General features: G+C 38.7%; 1 protein-coding gene across 4 annotated transcripts; it reads right to left on the bottom strand.

Moving 5' to 3' along the window:
• Positions 1–1,733: 1,733 nt before the first annotated feature.
• On the bottom strand, positions 1,734–19,250 carry ptpn7 (protein tyrosine phosphatase, non-receptor type 7). Of its 4 annotated transcripts, XM_022763918.1 has the most exons (12): positions 14,761–14,779; positions 12,815–13,097; positions 11,633–11,798; positions 10,799–10,979; positions 10,563–10,647; positions 10,388–10,467; positions 5,792–5,929; positions 5,301–5,492; positions 4,193–4,386; positions 2,545–2,658; positions 2,357–2,441; positions 1,734–2,214 (listed from the first exon to the last, which is right to left on the bottom strand). In XM_022763918.1, the coding sequence occupies exons 3-12, from the start codon at positions 11,737–11,739 to the stop codon at positions 2,125–2,127; spliced, it is 1,266 nt and encodes a 421-aa protein (XP_022619639.1). In that variant the 5' UTR covers positions 11,740–11,798; positions 12,815–13,097; positions 14,761–14,779; the 3' UTR covers positions 1,734–2,124. The 4 variants fall into 4 exon arrangements, with proteins under 4 accessions (XP_022619639.1, XP_022619640.1, XP_022619638.1 ...); XM_022763919.1 differs by lacking the exons at positions 12,815–13,097; positions 14,761–14,779 and adding an exon at positions 19,240–19,250; XM_022763917.1 differs by lacking the exon at positions 14,761–14,779 and having other exon boundaries at positions 12,815–13,115.
• Positions 19,251–20,500: the final 1,250 nt, after the last annotated feature.

Below are 20,500 nucleotides of genomic sequence, written 5' to 3'. Positions count from 1 at the left end.
CTGTGTGATTGAACTTCTGCCCTCTGCTGTAAACACAAAGTAACTACAGTTATGATATCCCTAATAAACACGAAGACCCTTTTACCTCCATGTGGAAGGTGAAGTTTTCACCTCTGTCTAAATCAGCCATTTCATCACTGCTACTCAACTGGAGGTCATTGTTGTCATATCTGAGGTTCAATATGACTCAATTAAACCACGTTGGCAGTAGGGTTAAACGGATTTTACAGCTCAGATCATGTGACTCATTTCTAACAGTTCAGTTCTTTCAGAAAGACTAAACTATAATAATTAGCAAACAAATGTAACAGTGGTCATATCTTCATTATATGACTTGATTTTGGGTGACTGATTATCTGACAAACTGAAGAGGTCAGTGTATGAACAAATGTTGGAGCAAATATCTGCAGACATGAGGTCAGTTTATTAATGATGGAGACAAAACAGATGGAAAACATTATGAGATTGATTCACACTATATTTAATGTATGATAATGTATTTGAAGAATTATTGATAATTTTCTCAGTTTCCTTATTTCCTATGGGGCTGTCAATACCTGCTTTTGCAGAGATGTGTTACTGGTTACTCTGAATGTACAATAGATCATGTAAAAAATGAACACACACACTGCTGCATTAACATGTAATGTGACTGAGAACGATACAGGAAGTGCAACTAACTGGACGTCTGCTTCTCTGTCTGACACCACAGATTATTATAAAAGCAGCCAAAAATTACCCTTTACTTATATTTAAGACTGCACCCAGAGCAGTTGACCTTGTAGACTTCAAAGGGTCACTTCACCTACATAATAAAAAAACATATCACTCACTTACCTCTAGTGGCATCCAGTCATGCAGATAGTTTTCTGCACACTGTTGATACTGTTGACATTTATCCCAGATTTGAAGAATTTCAGCCGTTGCATTACTGAAATATTGTGTCCATGAAAATGGGACAGACAGATGGACAACCCAAATTCAATATGCCTCTGGTTCTGACTGTAGCCAGCACAGAGGGAAAAAAATGAGACAGATTGGATGGTAATAACAAAGAACTGGAGTTTCTGGACACTGACCCTGGGTTCAGGTACTATCAGAAACATAAAGGTTTCTGGTTGTGGTGGTGGTCCTCTGCCCTACTGGTGTGCTGACTGAGACTTAAGTAACTGTACTTTCAGCTTAGACTGAACACAAACTGTTACTCTAAAATATCAGAAAAGGCATTGCACCAATATGGTGGCTCGGAGTTCTGCATCTGGGACTCAGTATGTACCTGTTATGGTCACTGACATACATCCCCTGCTGCCTACCTCTAATTTTGTGCTTCTGTCTCAATTGCTGCAAATCTGAATTCTCTTGATGAACCTGCCTGCAGCTACAGACTGGTTACTGAATGCACCTACTGGTCACAGGACCGAGGATCTGAGGGCCTGAGGCCCAGAGCCTCTGCAGGAACTGACTGAACATTTCTGGGTGGGTTCAAAACAATCATAAAGCGAAACAACTACGAAGACATACAAAATCACAACGAAGAGACACAAAACACCTACAAAGAGACACAAAAGAATCACGCTGAGAGGCAAAGCAACCACAAAAGATGCAAAACTACAAAGAGACAAAATGACCATAAATAGAAAGAAAAAGTCCATTAAAGACGCTAGTAAATATCTTTAAATAAAATAAAATAAAATAAACACAATGAGTGTGTCAAAGAATATTAATTTTTTTATTTCATTTGATTTCATCTGATTTTAATGTTGGGAAGGAGATTTTGTGGGCATGACTTTTTTTCTATTTGGTTGTTTTGGTGCAAGCTTCTTGGTTCGGTCCTGTTTTCTGAGATTTTCATTCCAGGACCAACATGATGCTCTCGGTTCTCTGCTGTACCGGTTCTTCAGGCTCTCTTGATGTCCAGTCTAGCACTGAGTTTTTGGGGTTCCTGTGTGTTCCTGCTGGTTCCCCAACTCTTGATCCATAAGTGTATCAGGTCTTTGGGGTCTGCTGCTGGTGTCATTTTCTGCCTTTAAGTTCTCTTGTTTCCATCTTTCTGGTTGTGTTGGTTCTGAGGTCTACCGGGTTTCATTAGGTGTGCATCTGGCCCCCTGGAGGTTCTGTATGGTATCAGTTACTCTGGTTCTGTGTGTTGTCCAGCTGGAGGTTTTGTAGCTGTATGCTGACTCGGTCCTCTGGGTTCTGCTGGTTCTGATTCTGCTTATGAAGAGAAAACATTTTCCTTAAATGTCAATTTAATGACTTTTACCTAAATCATACACTGTTGCAACAGTGTCTGGTTGGTCAGATAGTTTTCAGGTCTCTAAATATGATTTAAATGCCCCTCTGTGGGGTTTGGTACCTGGTTGTGTTGTAGCTGGCAGCTATACAGGGCCAGAGTGGAGTACAAGAACTGGTACTGCTCTGTTGTTTGGATCATACCACCCCTGCACAGGACGATGGGGAGGTATGCAGTAAACAAAAAGGTTAAACCACAGAGAGAGAGGATGAGAGATCAAATACAGGTGTGTTTTTTTTATTTTCACTCACCTGTCGAGTCGGAGCTGACACACTGTCTCTAGGATGTCAACCTGACCTGTTTCTCTGAGCTGCTGACAGCCGATACTGCTGGCTATGAAACAACCTGTCCTACCTATACCTGCACTGAGATTAGGAGAGAGGAGAGGAGAGGAGAGGAGAGGAGAAGAAGCAAGAAGAAGAACAAGAGAGGAGAGGAGGAGATATCAACCGTGAAAAAGGTTAATTGGGACAAACTGACAAAGAGCTGAAACCAACTGATAATAGCCTGAATGCTAACACAACGCGGTCCAGTCAGATACCAGGTTTGGACCTGGTCTTATTTGCATTAGTTGGTCAGATCAACACCACAGCTCTTTCTCTCTCAGACTCTTTCATCTACCTTCTCAGCTGTGGTTGACTGCTCATCTACGACTATCCACTCTCTCACACAGGAAGAAGCTTTGAACATCACCACAGCTGGTTTTACTGTTCACTGACCAAGATCATAATCTTCTGCTGTTTTGTAGACACAGTGTGTTCATATGAGCTTTCAATGTGTTGAGCTAGAAGAGAAAAACTGCTGAGTGATTTCCAAAGGTGGAAACACTCATTCATACCAGTGTTTTTACCACAAACATTACATTTCTACTCATTTATCTCACTGTGCTATATATTAGTTATTAGGGCCAGTGTGAGGGGAACATTTTTCAAGCGCAAAGTCAGTATAATTTAGTTTCTTTTACTATTTATGGTCCACAGTATAAATGACAACTGTATGTTTATGTTAATGTATATGTTTTTGTTTTATTTTTTACTATATTGTTTTAATTTTTGTGTTTTTAAATTGAGTGGACACATTTGAAGTTTTACTGTAATTTTGAGGGAAAAAATAGAATTAGATTTAAATCTTCAAGAAAAGGGTTCTTAGTTTGAGAAAGAAGTTATAACTTTTATAATGTTTAGTCCAATACTTCTTGATGACTTTTTCTTTGTTATTTAGATTTTTTTTGTTACACAACCTTATGACAATTTTCTCTATAAGTTTCACATACAGTAAAGTGAACAGGTCATGTGACATTGCTTTTGTATACCTTGCTCGTTAGCAAACACTGTGTAAACCAATGACATTCTCTAATCATTTAGGTGACTTTGTCCTGAGCAGCAATTACAACACAAGAGATCCCCTTCACTTTTATTAACGATGTCTCAGCTGACTACAGGTCTTCATCACCTGTGGTTGACCAACATTGCTGGTTGGGCGAGATAATGCAGATGGATTTCATGGATTTATGATTTTTTTTTTTCATTTACATAATTTTTGCGAGCAGCTGCTGCACCTGTTGCATCACGGGTCTTTATAAGATTCATAATATTTGGTACAAGTAGTGTGATTTTCTTGCTAAACCAATGTCTGTGGTGTATTTGCAAGTCAGCAAATAGCCAATAAAACCACAGCATTTACGATCAGTTATATCTTAGTGCAGAAGATGTTCATGCAGCACAGTAAGTAGTCTCCTCAGGACCATCAGTCTCTATATTATAAAACAAAGAGACAAGATCATGCAGCTGTGAAAGTTTAACCTAAACTCTGAGTTTTCTTTTCAGCACTCCCACAATCCTTTTCTGCTGAGGAAGAGCTGGTGAAAGCACCAAAAACTGCATTTAATAAGGAGCCAACCTGCAGTGGACGATGATTGGTCCAGGACCAGTGACGGGGTCTGTGATTGGCTGAAAGCTAGTTGATAGGAGGGACCTGCTGTACGTCTCGACCTCCTCCACCAGTCTCAGCAGAGGAGCGGTGCATTGTGGGATGTGGTGGTCGGGCCAAGACGTGAACCAGTAATGTCTGATGGGACGACGCTCTGAATACAGCTGTAAACACACACACAAATAGTAAAATGTCATTGTCATACAGATGCACAGACACTATGATACGCTACGTGGCCAAAAGTATGTGGACATTGTAACATGTGACTCCATTTTCATGAACTTGCTGCAGGGATTTATTGCCATTCAGACACCAGATGCAACTATACATCTATCTGTGTAGATGCAGAACAGTATTTCAACTGGTTATTAAAAACAGTTGGTGCTGTCATGAAACCAAAAATGATGTTTATCTCACTCAGCACAGGATGTGGTTTGAAAAGCAGATAAATTTGCTGCAGCAGAAAAAAAGTTATTTTCATTTGAACTTTAAAAACCATGGCAAACTTTCTTTTTTTCTTAATCAGCTCATTTAATTACAAATATTTGATATTATAGAGAAAGATTTAAAAGCAGGTTCTGTGCCACATTACAACCATCTACCATTCAACTGAAGCATCATTATTTCATTAACTGTATAACCGATAACCAATAATCTTTATCATCTTTACAGAAGATGTCACATCCAGCGGGCAGAGCTGTTTCACAGGAAGCTACAGCTTTTCCTTTTTTTTTTAATTCACCTGTCCAGGTGGGATGAAGTGACCTAGTTAGCATAGTTCTATGTGGACTGTGTTGATGTTTTCGATGCAGAGGTCCAGTGTAACTGCTGTACAAGGAGCCGGGGAACATAAGTCATTTCTGGTCACTTCCTGCAGAGTGTGGTCACATTCACACAATTCACTGAACAGATTCTGTCACACAGATATTTTACTCTGATATGTCTGAAGATGTGTCAGTGAACAAACACATCACTGAATATATGAAAATATGATAGTATTCTATTGTATTGCATTTTATATCCTATCATTTGATAATTCAGTCAGAAAGGGTTATAGTACACAAACATGTGTTTGTACCTGGATGTCCATGTCAGTGACAGTGAACCCGTCTTTCTCTTGGCTGTCTCTCACTCTGAGGAAGAATCTGCCGAATCGACCCGTCTCTCCTTCCTCCTCGTCTTCTTCCCTCTGCCCCTCCTCGTCCTCCTCATCCTTCTCCTTCACCCTTGTTGTCCTCTCTGTCGGCTGAGGCCAGTACAGCTCACATTTCTGGAACAAACATACAGTCGGATGTTTAAGGACAAACAGGCAGATGATCTTTCTGTTCCTTACTCAGATGAATCTGTACTTGTGTACTTCAGTACAGTTTGGAGGTACTTCTTATCATTGTTATTTCCATTTTATGCTACTTCATACTGCTACTCTACATTTCAGAAGGAAATATTGTACTTAAAATGAATGTACTAATATTAAGTTTACTAAGTAAGTAAAACACTTTCAGGACAAGTCAGGAGTCAAGAAAAGGAAGATATGATTGAAAGCAGAGAGGAGGGGCAGCGTCTCCTCACCTCGTTGTTCTCCTTGAGTCTGGTAACCATGACGATGATACTGCTCCTCTCCTGCCATACCATGTCCCAGAAGTCCCCCACAGTGTGAACCATCGGCCCCTGGGTGGCGATGTAGGCCCTCTGAGCCCCTCTGTAACCCTGCAGCACACAGACTGGCTCTGTCACAATTGTACAGCACCGTTCACACAGCTGAGTGCAGGTCAATGTGCTGCACAGGTGAGTGATGAGCAAATAGCAGCACAAACGAATGATTAATAAATGTAAAGATATGGAGTTGAAGAGAAGCCAAATAACCATGGAGCAGTTTTCTTTTTAAAGAGTCGATGCAATGTTTTTTGTAGGAGATGCAGTTCCTGCCAGTGGTTTCACACCACTGACCTACAGGGGGCAGCAACATGATACACAGCAAAGTACCAACAAAGAAGGGGGAAAAAGAAGATTGGACACTACTGAACATCAGTGAACAAAACAGTTTTCAAGCTTAAAGAAAAATCATCTTTGAGAACGGTTTATGAAGAAAAACAAAATATAATCAGTAGATTTGTTCTCGCTGAAGGATTCACACAGTGTGGTGGGAATATAACCGTTGTTTGTGTATCAGTATCAGAAAACTCCACAGGGCTCCTTTAATGTTAAACTCAATTCACAACAGTGATGTACCTGTATTTTACTTTGAAAACCATGTACATGAATTTCTCTCTTTGAATTTAAGTTGTTCAGTTTTAAAACTAGATTTAAACTGGATTTAAAGTATTTTTTTAGGTTTGCAAAATCAAAGAAAATTGTTTTAAAAAATACATTCAACTATATTGAAGTAAAAAACTGAATTAGTCAAATCTGGATCTAAAAGTTCAAATGAAAACATAATTTTCAAAACGTTATTTTTACCCCGTGTTTCTGTGAACATCTGTCCAGCTGCCAAACTCTAGATGAGAGAGCAGAGCTGATCGACATGTTAAATGCATCTGAGTCACCTCTGATTTTTCCTGTGTACGCACAACAGCAGTGAGCATGAACTCTTTGCCCTCAGTTTTGCTTCTCAGGCAACATAAACGCTGTCCCAATGTTCACATGCTACTGATTTGGAACAGCAGATCTATTTAGAAAGACGTGTACTGCTGCTTGAATGATACACACACTAACACAACAAAGAAATGTTTTAATGACTGTACCAGGCAGCAAAATATTCATTCTGAACATACTGTACCTGCTGAATAAAAGTTATCCTACAACAGCTGCTTGTGGCATAAAACATGTTTACACAGGCTTATGTTAAAGATTGTTACAGATCTTGGTTAAATAATAAACTGTGAGAATGACTTCAAGTACAGCTGAGGATGTGTTTAAAACTAGAATCCGTCTCTAACCTAAACCAACGTGACTAAACACATGTAGGATTGTAACACAACACATCACTAACTGTGTGTTTTTGGAAAATAATTCTTAAAGCATCATTTATGTTAAGTCCAGTATATTTCAACATATTTCTCCAAAATGTGGCCTTTACGGGTCACGCCAACTTTGCACTCTCCACGTTTGTTGTAGAGATTTGGAGAAACAAGGACTCGAGGAAAACAACGCATATTGGGGCAAATTGTGCGAGCCTCTTACTGAAACAAACAGAAACTATCGGCCTGGAATCAGGCTAAAAAACGCGGCTTGTCTGTACTCCCTGGTTAAACACAACGGTCTGTGTCACCTTATTTAAAGAGGTGACACAGACTGAACTTGAACTTACACAGACAGTCACTTTATAGCGCTACCCACTGATCCTGGTCCCATTTTATTAGAGTGTTTATTCTGACTGATGTTAATTTACTTTTTCAGAGAAAATCCAGTAACTGATGTTTGTGGCAAACTGACACCTTCTATTTGTATGAAAAAATGTCATTTACATTCTAAAAAAAGAAAAACTGAACATCAATTCAGGCTAAAGACACAACTCAAAACTGATTTTTGATGAATAAAACTGTGTTTACCTCAGAGGTTATGATTTATGCCATGTCTGTTTGTTTGTCAGAAGGATTACACAAAAAGTTCTGAACCAATTTGCATCAAACGTGGGGGAGGGATGGGGGATGGACCAGGGAAGAACTCATTACATTTTGGTGCTGATCCAGTTGAAGGGATGGATCCAGTTTTGTTTTATCAGAGCATTTTTCTACGTTATCATCAATATTTCTCCCTGGCAGAGGCATTTGCTCTACTGGGTTTTATTTGACTTGATTCTTTTATTGTGGTTAAAGATGTAAAGAAAGCCTTAATTACTATCCATAAGACTGTCAAATTTCTTAGTAGACTTGATGCATTATTGACTAATGACTTACACATGCTGTGCAACTTAAGGGTGGACTTCATTATGTTTTATTTGCCAGGTTGATATAAATGTATGTAAAAGCATTTTTTTTTTGTCTGACTGAATCAAGACACCCAGAACTTCATCATGTCCCCTCCATTTTTGAAACTACCCTACATCTCTGACCTCGTAAGACAGGAAGTGAATGATTAAGACTGTTCTGTTCATCAGTACCAACCACTGAGCACCTCTGTAGTTACCCATATGAACGTGTTTACCTGTAAATTTTATACATGTAAATAAATGTGTATGTGTTTGTATCTTCTTCTTGTATTAAATAAACTGCAGCAGGTGTCTGCTTTAAAAACACTGTGTTGGTAGATTAACAACACACACACACACACACATACACGGTGCTGAGGCTGCAAAGTGTGAGGGATGCGTGGGCCGGGGGGGAAGGACGGGGGGAGGGGGGGGGAGTTAGGGACGTGTCACTTCCTCCCTCACTTCCTGTGGTTTTCCTGGTTGTCAGACTCCCACGCTGACAAACCGATGGCTCATGTCTGAGTTTCTGTTTGTTTAGCTGTCCAACACACACACACACACACACACACACAGAAACCAGAAGACGCCCACGCTGAGTGACAGCGTTGTCACACTCTATCAGCTTGTTTTGTTTTTAATAAAAAAACTGAAGGAAACAAATTTTCTTCACTCACTAAACTCATTTAATCTGCGACTAAATAATAAAACAAAACAAAATAAAATAAAACGGCTCCTCCAGTCTGTGTGTTGAAGTGTCCTTGTGCAAAATACTGCCCCCCTGATGGCTGTTCCATCAGTTTATGTGTATGGGAGTGATGTGAAAGTATCAAAGATTAGAAAACTTCCATTTAAGAGCAGTCCATTCACCATTATAATCCTTTTGAAGTGCATATAAACATCTGCATTATCAAATCCATGTAGCATGTGACTCAGTTACACAACTTTCAACTCATTTTTGTACCAGCTGTGTCTCCAAATCCTTCTAATCTGAACCTGGGTTCAGATCTCCCAAGGCACACTTTCTTTCTACCAGGTTACCACAAGGATCTGTGCTAGATCCCCTTCTCTTCTTTAAGACACAACCTCCCTTGGTCTGATTATCTGCTCACTGCCATGTTGATGATTCCAAACTCCATCTGTCCTTCCCGCCTAAATGATATCTCAAAATGGATGATAGAAGACCACCTTCAAGTCTCTTTGAAGCTGCACAGATTGGCCATGATTTCAGCCTTGAATCTGTCGCCCACGACTAATTTTAGAATCAGACCAAATTTCTGCCAGACTGGTTTGTCTTAATTTTTAAACTACTCTAGATGATGGTGACACCCTGTATATGCAGGCATCAGCTTGACTCATTCATTCCTGTGTTTTATTATGCCTCTGCACCATCCCATTCTCTCATGCACATGATATCTCAGTAATACCTTAAACTTCCCTCAAGGGAATCACTTCAAATTTGGCACAGATGTTCACTTGGACTGAAGGATGAATTGATTTGATTTTGGTGGTCAAAGGTCAAGGTTAATATGACCTCACAAAACACTTTTTAACCATAACTTAAGACTTTTTATATGATTCTGGATAAAAAGGGATGTAATCTGAAACTAGTCTGAGTGGTGGAAGCATACAACTGCAAGGTGGTAATTTTAATTTTGAAAGCTGGTACAAGAACCCATCACTGTGATTAATACAAGTTAATTGGATGGATTTTAAGAGAATTACTTATATGTGCCTATTTATCTTTGAAGCCATTTCTGCTAAACTTCCTGTTTACCATGGTGAAATGCTTTTTCCTGTTTTTTTTATCAGTAAACAGACCAGATCATCTACATGGATCATCTTCAGTGCACGCATAATATGTGCATGCACTGCATGGGTGGCATGTTCAAGTGTCCACATACTAGTATTTACCATGTGTTGATTACCTGATGCTACTGAATATTTATGTCATCTGTTAGAAGAAAATTCTCTGTTTTATTAAACTGTTGCATTAAACAAACTGTGTGAATTGTTTACTACAAAAAACCCCAATACAGAACTTCCATTTAAAATATGTCATTTTAACAGTAAGTATAGACAAATTATAGACTGGTCAACAAGAAGACATCACTGCTAAAAACTCATTTCTATAGAGATGAACAGGAACAGTCAGCTCTATGTGCAGACCACAACATGAAAGGGCTTGTTTCACCATACAGAAACACCACAAATTGCAAAGTAACTTCACTCGGTATGAAATAACGTTAGACTCTAACCCGTATGTAGTTGGCGTTGATGTAGCGGTCTGGTCCTGCCTCTTCCTCTGGGCTCCTCAGGATCACCCGGCTTTCAGGGTCTAAACAGTTAACAACAAACAACAATGATAAACAAGAGTGAAAACAATGTCTACTGTGTTTCTACTGAGTACTGAACGACAGGTGAGTCACTGACTGGGTAGGATGGTTTTATATCTGTCTTTCATCGTGTGTCCTGGAATGTCAAGTTCTGCAGTGCTCACAAAGTTCATAGGGATCTTCTGTGGAGGAGACAGGGATGGGCTGGATGTTTAAACAAGCACACCTCATCTCTTTTTTTTCTCCAGTACAGAATCAAAACTTAAGAGTTAGTCTGTATATATTGTGGATAATGTGGATTTGGGACAGTTATATACTGCACATAACTTTTACCTGGTACTCCACATTCAGTGTGTTTGTGTCCATGGCGGCCTGCTGCAGCAGTGTGTGTGTGAGCGGTCGGGTGGAGGTGTGAAGCAGTTGAAGCCACACTTCCTTTGGGGTGGAGACAGAGCAGACAGGCTCCACCCCCAGGCTGTTCATGTCCAATAGCAGCGACAGGTTGGAGCCCCGCCTACAAAAAAAGAGCCCAAAAAAACGACAAAAAAATAACCCAATGACAAGGTTTGTTTGTATACCACCTACAGAACATGAGAATGAAAATTGAAGGTTTTTAGACAGTACAGATATTTTTTGGAATTATTTTTTGAAATTTTTTTGACTTTTTTTTTGACTTTTTTTTAAAAGTAAGGACAATTTTACACAATAAGGATGTTTCTAGAAAAATAGGGATTTTTTTATAAAAAGAGGACATTTTTAAAAGGGAGGAAATTTTTGGGAGGCAAAGACATTTTGAAAAAGATATTTTTCAGGACATTTTAAAAAGAGAGGACAATTTAAAAATAGCGGGTAAATGACCACATCTTTGGAAGGTGAGGACATTTTGGAAATGTATACAGGACTTTTAACACTTTTGAAAACTAAAAACATTTCTGTATCTTTTTGTAAAGTGAGGACATTTGTGAAACGTGAGGATATTTTGAAAGAGATTTTTTAGAAATCTGGGATACATGTGATCACTTTCGTAAACCAAGGACGTTGGAAAATAAGTACATTTGAAAAGGGGACTATCTTTGGAAGGTGGTCAAAATATCTTGGAAAAGTGAAAATAGATAGACATTATGATATTTTCAATACACACAGGCTGTGTGTGTGGTGAATACCCACCTCTCCTGCAGGCGGACTGAGGCTTTGCGAGGAGGTGTGGTCATCGGTGGGGGTGTGGTTGGGTCCTCAGTGGGAGGGGAGGCTGGGGGCACTGCCGACATACTCATAGTGTGTTTGGTGTTTGTGTGTGTCTGAGTCGGACTTAGGTGTTCATCACAACATCGTGCTGCAGGGGAGAGAGAGAGAGAGCGTTTTGCACTGTGACCCACTGAATCCGCAGGAAAACTGCTGTACCCACAAAAACAGAAGGGGGCGCTGTTCCTCCTTAAGAAACAACATGTAAGCTATTAGAGTTTCTGCTGACTTCCTAAGTGTCATATATTTCATATTACTGCTAACTGTATTGTAAACTATTGAGTGTCTGTTTGAGAGATTCTGGACTCAGCTCAAAACAATTTCAACTCCTCCACAATTTGAGTTTAAGACTAAATTAAAACTCCACCAATATATCTATTATATCAACTGTCACTCGCTCCACGAAATAGACAACACCAGGATTCGTTGTTACTGATGAATTAATCATCGTCTGCACATCTAAGAGCATTAACGCCACCACCATCAAACTAATTAAATACGTAACGTTTTTACAAAATAAACAAACATCACAACAACACAAACTACAGAAACGTAAATATAAACATTCACGACGATACATAAGCAAGTAAATAAACATACCTCGTTGGCTGCACATGACCAAGCGGGAATAAATGGACCAATAATAAACCTTAAAAACAGGCAGTGTGTCGCCTTTAACTTAAACCTTAACGGAGTTCAAAAACTAACTTTCTTTGAACTTCATGTGTTTTTCTGAAGATGAATGTTACAACTTAAAGGATCCCCATGCAAAACAGGGGCAAACTAATTCCTACGTCCTACATAGAGCCAATACAAGTATATATAGTAAAATAAATCATATAAATAGTGTATGCAAACAAAACATATAAAATGACAACATAAATATATTTTTAAGGCAGTTAAATCAACATTCAATGAAATGACTACATTATATTAAAGAGGTCATGTGCTGTGTTGATTGTCACCAACTCTGCAACTTTACAGAGCTTTTTAGCCTCTTTTAGATCCTAGTTTTGGTTTTATGGCACATTTCCTGTCTGGCTGAGCCTCAATGTTTCCAGCAGCAGTAAACACTTCTCTAAAAACTAAAATACTGATCGCACTCACCATTTTGTCTTTTCTCAAGTCTCTGCAGTCTCACTTGTCAGATCCATTTCAACTCAAAAAACGATCTGCTCTGAACTTATGTGATGGTTTTGTCACTAAGGAGCTCCCTTACAAAATGAGAAGTTACGCTCACACTCCACGTGTTACTTCTGGCAGCTCTTGCAATGGAATCAGTTTGTTGTTGTCACCAGCCTCAATGAAGGAAGTTTGACGTGACGAGTGAATTATTGATGCGACGACGAGCCGCAGCTGCTGTCAGACTCCACAGATCTGCCATCAGTCACTTCACAAACAAGAACACATGTTATTCTACAAACTCAACCTGTCTGAACTCTGATGAAGAGATTAAAATAATGAGTAAGCTCTGTGTGTGTCTGTGTGTGTGTGTGTGATTCAGTGTGTTTCCACATTGGTTTAGATCCGAAACGTTTCAGTGTGTCTCCATCGGAAGAGAGTTTCCTCATATCAGGAAGTCAGCACACCCACAATGACTCAAAGCACAACACACAACACAAACACAGACAACACACTCAAACATAAAGTCCAAACTGATGAATTCCAGTATTTTCTATTCTTATTTAAAGAACTGAATTCCACATAAAAGAAGCATAATGAGCAGAGGAAGTTGTTTTATCTGTATTAAAACAGCCAGAGCCTGAAGTGACTGATGTAACTGAATATGACAAATAATTAGAGATATGAATCCTCTGTTTGTCAGTTCTTGTCTGCTCTTGTTTTCTTAAGAAACACCATCACATCCTGAGTCTTGCTCCAATTCACAACTAAGTCCACATTGATAAATTTACCAAGAAATTTATCACATGAACCAGCAGCTATGTAGGAGACTCATGAAGGCTTCAGTTTGACCTTCAGAAAACGCACTGCAATTAACACCTTCAGCATGACAGCACCTCCACCACTTATTGCTCGTTAATGTGGGTGCATCAACGCTCGTAAGCTAGCATATAGCTAGTTCATTAGCAAACGTTGTGTATCTATCAGGCATTTACCCACATACGGTAATGCTCCAGAATCTTTTCAATGAACCATTAAGTAGCTTCCACACACATTTAGATCTCATTTCTCAAACAGTCTACATTTTGACACAATGGTTTGGGACTTTTACATTTCCTGTCGGCTCATAATCAGGAAAAACATTATTTTCCAATGGTCAGGTTGTCCTGGTATGTGCTGGATTCCTGCTTCCCAGAGGATTAACGGTTTAGATTTGAATGACCCCATGACCTTTTCATTTAGCGCCATCCTCAGCTCCACTGCTAGTACAACTCTACAACTAGATTTTAGATTATAATGACCCATGGTTGCTAAGGGACATCTAGTGGTTGTAGTAATTATGACATGAGCAAAGGGAAAAGTGCGGTGACTAATATAATATTGATGTTGTTTCTAATATCCATTGACCGTTCAACAAAGTTAACCATGTTGTTATCATTGTAACTATGACAACAAAGGTCATCTAATGTTGAGGAATTACTTATTTCAACCCAAATCCCCATCTTTTCCTAAACCTAACCGAGCCATGACCATTGTTATTGTAACCATGGCGATGACGGTAGGGTACACCACTCTCAGTACAGTCTGTGTGTTTATTACTGTAACCATGACAACCAAAATCCTGACCCGTGGTTAGAGTTGTTGGCTTTTCTATTCATTGTGGCTGTAATGAACACTGCAGCCTGTAGGGGAGCTGTAGGGTTTCATTTGTATTCGCTAACAGTTTATAAAAACATTTTAATTATCATTTTAAAGATAATAAATATGTTAGTTTTGCTGATTTCACTGGATCAAACACATGTAACCACATTTTTATGTCAGATGAGATAAACCAGAGCAGTTACAGAAAGTTTTCAAGAGATCAGATTTAAAAAATAAAGTAATGACACCTGTCAGTAAGTGTTAATAATAAATGTATTGATCAGGCTTACCAGTTATTTGACAGCCATGGTGTTCTGTTTGTGTGTAATTCTGGATAGTAAGATGTGAATCCTCCTTTGATACTAGAGCTGCTGCTCACTTTCTCCAGCTCACCTACAACAACATTAACTGACCTCACAGCTCACACACCTGACTAATTAACCAACTAACCAACTGACTGACTGAGCAGGTAACTAACTAACTTACTAACTTACTAATGAACCAGTGAAGAGAAGGGAGTTCTCTGTTTCTTCCTTGCCCTCTTCAAATGAAATCAATGACTTACTGACAGACCAGGGGCAAGAAGAAACAAGTGAACGAGGAGAAAAAGGGGGTGAGAGAGAAAGTGATAGTGAAGGAGAAAACAACAGTATATGTGGTGAAGGAGAGAGAAGAAGCAGCAGGAATAGACATGTCCTGTTTTTCTGGCCGTTATTACCCTGATTCCAAGTGTTCAGTAGAGAGAGAGAGAGAGAGAGAGAGAGAGAGAGAGAGAGAGACCTGAGGGGAGAGAGAGAGAGAAAACAGAGAGAAAATGAGTCAGAGAACGAATGAAGATAGAGAGAGAGATAATGAAAGAGAGACAGAGAGATGCTCCAGGCGTTGATTATTAACACACCAAGAACAGCTGCTCATGAATCATTCATATCAAATCATACAACACACACCGCTAACACCAGCAGCACAAAAACATGCATAACACCCATTCATACAGCACAACAAAATAACAAACACTAATATAAACCTGCTCTCCCTGACAGTTATGGCTATTTACCACAGAGGAAGTATGAAAAAAAAAATCAACCTTTTTTATGAGCAAACAGTGACTCAACCTCACACCTCCACATTGTTTTTCACTCTTCAGTCCACAATGGAAAATTCTACCCTTTTGAACTTTGAACCATAAACTTATTACTTTGTTTAGTCGTCTTAAATAAGCCTAGCAGCAAACCCCTAAAGCTACTGATGCTGGATATTTGCTGAACTCCCTAAACAGCAAATGACCAATCATAGCTTAGCAACAGTAGCTAAGCATGTTGATGCGGTGCACATGCAGCTGCAGTCAGATACCCTGACTGGTCATTTTTCAGCCTTTCCAAAAACAAGACTTAAACAGCGTGTTTATGTCTTTTTTTGCGATCAGCTGCTAATGTTAGCATGCTTGGCTTATTACCAAAGGCTGAGGGTTAGCAAATAATTAGCTCAATGCATCATTGTTTGGGGGGCACAGACATGTGAAACCCCCCCAACCCTCAACAAAACTCACAAAACCACCACAAACATAGCGGGTGTGTTGTGCTCAAGATGTAGCTGTTTTGTGGTTGTTTTATGTCTGTGATGGTTTGTATGTTTGTGTAGTCGTTTTCTGTCTTAACTTTGATTGGCTTTCCAAGAAGAATATTAACAGAGGCTCCCTGTTTATATCTGTGTAATCCTTCCATGGTTACAGTATCATTAGACAAAGCCTCATTCTGGACTGGAACATCCAAGTTGCCGTAACATCAGAGTTTATGCTAATGTTAGCACCTCTGTCCTACTATTTATCAGATGTTGTTAAGTTTACACTCCTGTAAACTGTAAAAGCAGATTGTGTGAAAATATGAACAATAAAGCATAAATGTAACTTTTGTGTTGTTTGTCCAAGTACATTATTATCTATATAGCAAATGTACAAGACATTTAGCTAGAGAGACATAGCTTGGATTATTAACTGGTGAGGAGGATGATGTTTTACTTGGGACCTGTTGGCGTTAGCATTTAGGCTTTTTTTGCATCATTAGGCTACATGGTGCTGTGTAAGCACTGTCAGCCATCCACTGGGGCTTAGTGAACAGTCACTTTGCAGGGCCGTGTCAGAAATCACTCCCTCACTCCTCCCTATATCACAGACACTCAGTACTTTACAGAGTAATCAGCAGTAAATTCAGATTTCATTTCATGTCATTTTGCATCATCACTGAGCTGCAGAGCTGCTCAATGATCATTTTTGCATGTGTGCTGAGTGTTGTATTGTGTGTAGATGCCACGAACCCTACTTTTCCCATTACATTGTGGAATTTTTGAGGCCACAATATAATAAACAAAATAACACACTTTAAATGCTGCAACTCTGTCATTCACTCCTTTCATTCATCCATTATCCATATCGCTTATCCTTATGGGGTCACTCTTTGTAATCACCTTGCACCTGTATTTTAGCGAATACCTGGGCGGTTTTTATGATCTAAGATGCAGCGTGAAGGACTGACAGAGCTGGAAGATTTTCAGCTGCAGCAGTCGGATGAACATGAACCATGATTTACACAGTGGCTGATTAGATCAGTTCTCCTGCGCAGCTCTGGGATCAGCTGGTCATGTTTCATGTTGTAATAGTATAATAATGTTATGGTGACTGGTGTGTTTTCATACATGTTTCTAACAATATTCATATCATAACAGAATAAGATGTCTGAGTGTTCAAAACATGTGTTAATACAGTTATTTTTCCAGTGGAGACTCATCTGGTTTTAGTTACACTGTTACACACAGTCCAGTTTTATAAAACCTGGGATTATTGTTGTGTAACAATCTGAATATTCATATTCTATTATTAATAAAATACACATTATATTTATATGTTATATGTGTTTTAATTCATGTTGATAAAAATCCGACTCCAGTCCAACAAAGTAAAAATCAGTGCGATCTCTTCCTAATAACCTGCTGCTGCAGCACACAGGAACTTAGTTGAGCTAGCTGTAAGGTAATTAATGCCAAACATTACTTTGTGCCAAAGACTGTATTTTTAATCTTATATCTGTGAGGCATCAGGTCACATAACCTCCTCAAAATGTGGATCACATGTTCCCAACTTTGAGAAGTGTATGTGTGAACCAATCAGGACCGCCATGTTTTATTTATATGTACTTATAATCAGCAGAAGCTAAAAGACAAAGCAGGAAATGGAAAAAATAAAATAACAGCTATGAAGTAAACAACTCATTATAATTCTGCTTAAAGATCCTCTCCAGGCACATTCAAAGATAAATAAAAACACTTTTCAAAACATGGTCTACGGAAGCTGAGAAAGGCCATATTTGCAAATTTTTTTATCTACGAGATATTATCAGGAGAAAACAATTTTTTGTTATTCCGAGATAAGGACATATTAGCAGGAGAAAACTATTTTGATTGAACCTCGTGTACTAAATTGCAAGTAACACACAGTCCAGATAATCTGCTCTTCTCGTGTATCATTTGGTAATCATGAAGGCTATCTGATTTTTGTCTGAGTTAGCCCTTGAGTGAAATATTCTATGATGTGTTGACATTTTCAGTTTACAGCACTAGAAGTTTCCATATGCATACTGGCTTGGCACATCTGATCTCTGATTAACAAAGTAATTATATCGAGAAAACAAGCTCAGAATCTATGAATATGATGTTATTATTCTAAAAAGTCTAACTACTGGATACAATATGTCTCCTGCGTCACTCTCAATGCATATGTAATGCAGGCTTCAAGTTTCATACTGGACCTTGCTTGGCTTCAAATATAGACGGATGGATGAAATGGCATAAATGTTCACGGTGCAGCAAGTTCACTGCACTGGGGCCCCGGAGCTGTTAGGGGCCCATCACAACTAAATTTTGATTCAGTCTTTGATATTCTTATTGCCCTTATTGAAATGTTGTATTGAAATTGTAAAACTGCATTATTTTTGAGGATACCTGGTAATAATTATACTGTAATAATCAATCAGTGGTTGAAGAATTGCTCAAACCTTTTGCTTCTATAAAAGAAGTAATATCACAACATAAAAATACTCCACTACAAGTAAACGCCATGTATTCAAAATATTTTTAAAGTATCAGGAGCAAAATTTACTTAAAATGTCAGGTTCTCAGAGCACCATTAAGAGTGTATTACTTGTCACATATATTATTAGATTATAATTTTACTCATGCATTAACATGTAACATTTTCAAGGTGAGCTAAATTTGAAAAATTTTACATACTGTTCAACAATACAGCACATAAGATGATCATATATTTTTTATGTAAAACTTAACCTGAAAAGTAACTATAACTGTCAGTTAAGAAGAATCAAGGAGCATAAAAAGGAAATACTCAAGTATTAGTGCCTGCAAACTGCACTTCAGTGCAGTACTCGTCACTTTACCTCATATGTACTCTGTAAGTGATACTGTAATTATCAGGCTGTAGTATAAAGCATTTTCTACTTGACTAAAGAATCTATTTCATCCACCTTTGATGATTAAAATACAACATTATAATTTTCATAATGATAAAGTGATGATGATCTTGTAGAGAATATAAAAAAAAGTTTTCTGTTGTAAAATTAACTGCAACTGAGATTACAAAATTTAAATAATGTTCATCACAAAGACTTTGAGCTAACATTTCACTCTACGTGTTTGTATTCATCCACCTATCCATTCAAAGTTATCTTTCAGGTTACTAAGTTTTCATCACTCCTCTTCCTCACCTTTGTGTGTTTGGTTCACTCCCTCGATCCTTCCTCTCTTCTTTCCCTTCTTCTTCTTCTTCGTCTTCCTCACCCTTTCTTCTTTTTGGTCCTCGTCTCTCTTTTCTCTTCTTCCTCTTCTCTCATCTGTTGCTGTTGCTTTCTGTCGTTGTCTTTACTTCTACCTTCTCTGGCACTTCCTTTTCTGCACCCACCCACTCTCTCATTATCACACACACACACACACACACACACACACACAAATGCATGCACACACTCTTTTTCGCACACACATACACTTTCTATTCCCCTCATCCAAGGTTATGGGTCCCCTTTAGACTGCACGCTACAGGCTTCAACATTGTTTCTGTGTATTTGTTCTTGTGTGTCAGTGTATTTTTTGTGTGTGTGTGTGTGTGTGTGTGTGTGTGTGTGTGTGTGTGTGTGTAAAGCCATCAGCAGTTTTTCACAGTGGGGCTGTATAAACTGATTTTCCACATCTTTTTCTCTCCAGCTGTCAGATGAACAGCAGCAGAATACAGTCCTATCGGGACGCAGTCAGGAAGGCTAACCTGCTAGTGTTATTAGCAGTCACCATAGAAATAAAATTAATAGAAGAGACACCACTATTTACCACAGCTCTGTATCAGAAGAGAGGATAATCACGCCGCGGGGGACATCTGGTGATTTTTCAGAGCTGTGAGGTACCAGTTGCTGATGATGTTCAGGCCTGTTAGTGGCTGTTGTTGCACCGTGTTATTCTCCTCGTGGTATTGTGTCGATCTCCATTTCACATGAGTAATGTTCAGATCTTAAATTAATGGTTCCTTGGTAAAATGAAAGTGGACGACACACTGCATGAAGGAAAGTAAAGTGACACAAGATGGAAGGCCAGGATGACTCAATGAGACCTGATGTAATGAATCTCCAACATCGAATTTAACGTAGCACATCCAGGTTATGTTTTTATGCCATCATATCATGTCAACTATATCACATCAGGTTGTGAAATTTTCAACTTTCTCAAATCAAGTTCTACACTAACATTTATACTAAATATCCAGTGTTATTCTAGCTGTGTGTGGCTTTATGATGCTAGCTAGGAAGAGCTAGCATATCATAGTTTAATGTAGTGAGTTAACAATCTATATTCCACGATGAAGGAGCATCAGGTACTGCACTCGACATTAGAAGATACAACCTTTTTAACCAATAATTAATTTGTTAGCATACAAACAAAAAAATACAGTTCCTATGAAAATGTAATAGTGCACTGTGTACT

The sequence above is a fragment of the Seriola dumerili genome, unplaced genomic scaffold (assembly GCF_002260705.1).
Source record: "Seriola dumerili isolate Sdu_G_001 unplaced genomic scaffold, Sdu_1.0 BDQW01000493.1, whole genome shotgun sequence".
NCBI lineage: Eukaryota > Metazoa > Chordata > Actinopteri > Carangiformes > Carangidae > Seriola > Seriola dumerili.
This window is presented reverse-complemented; position numbering and strand designations above follow the sequence as displayed.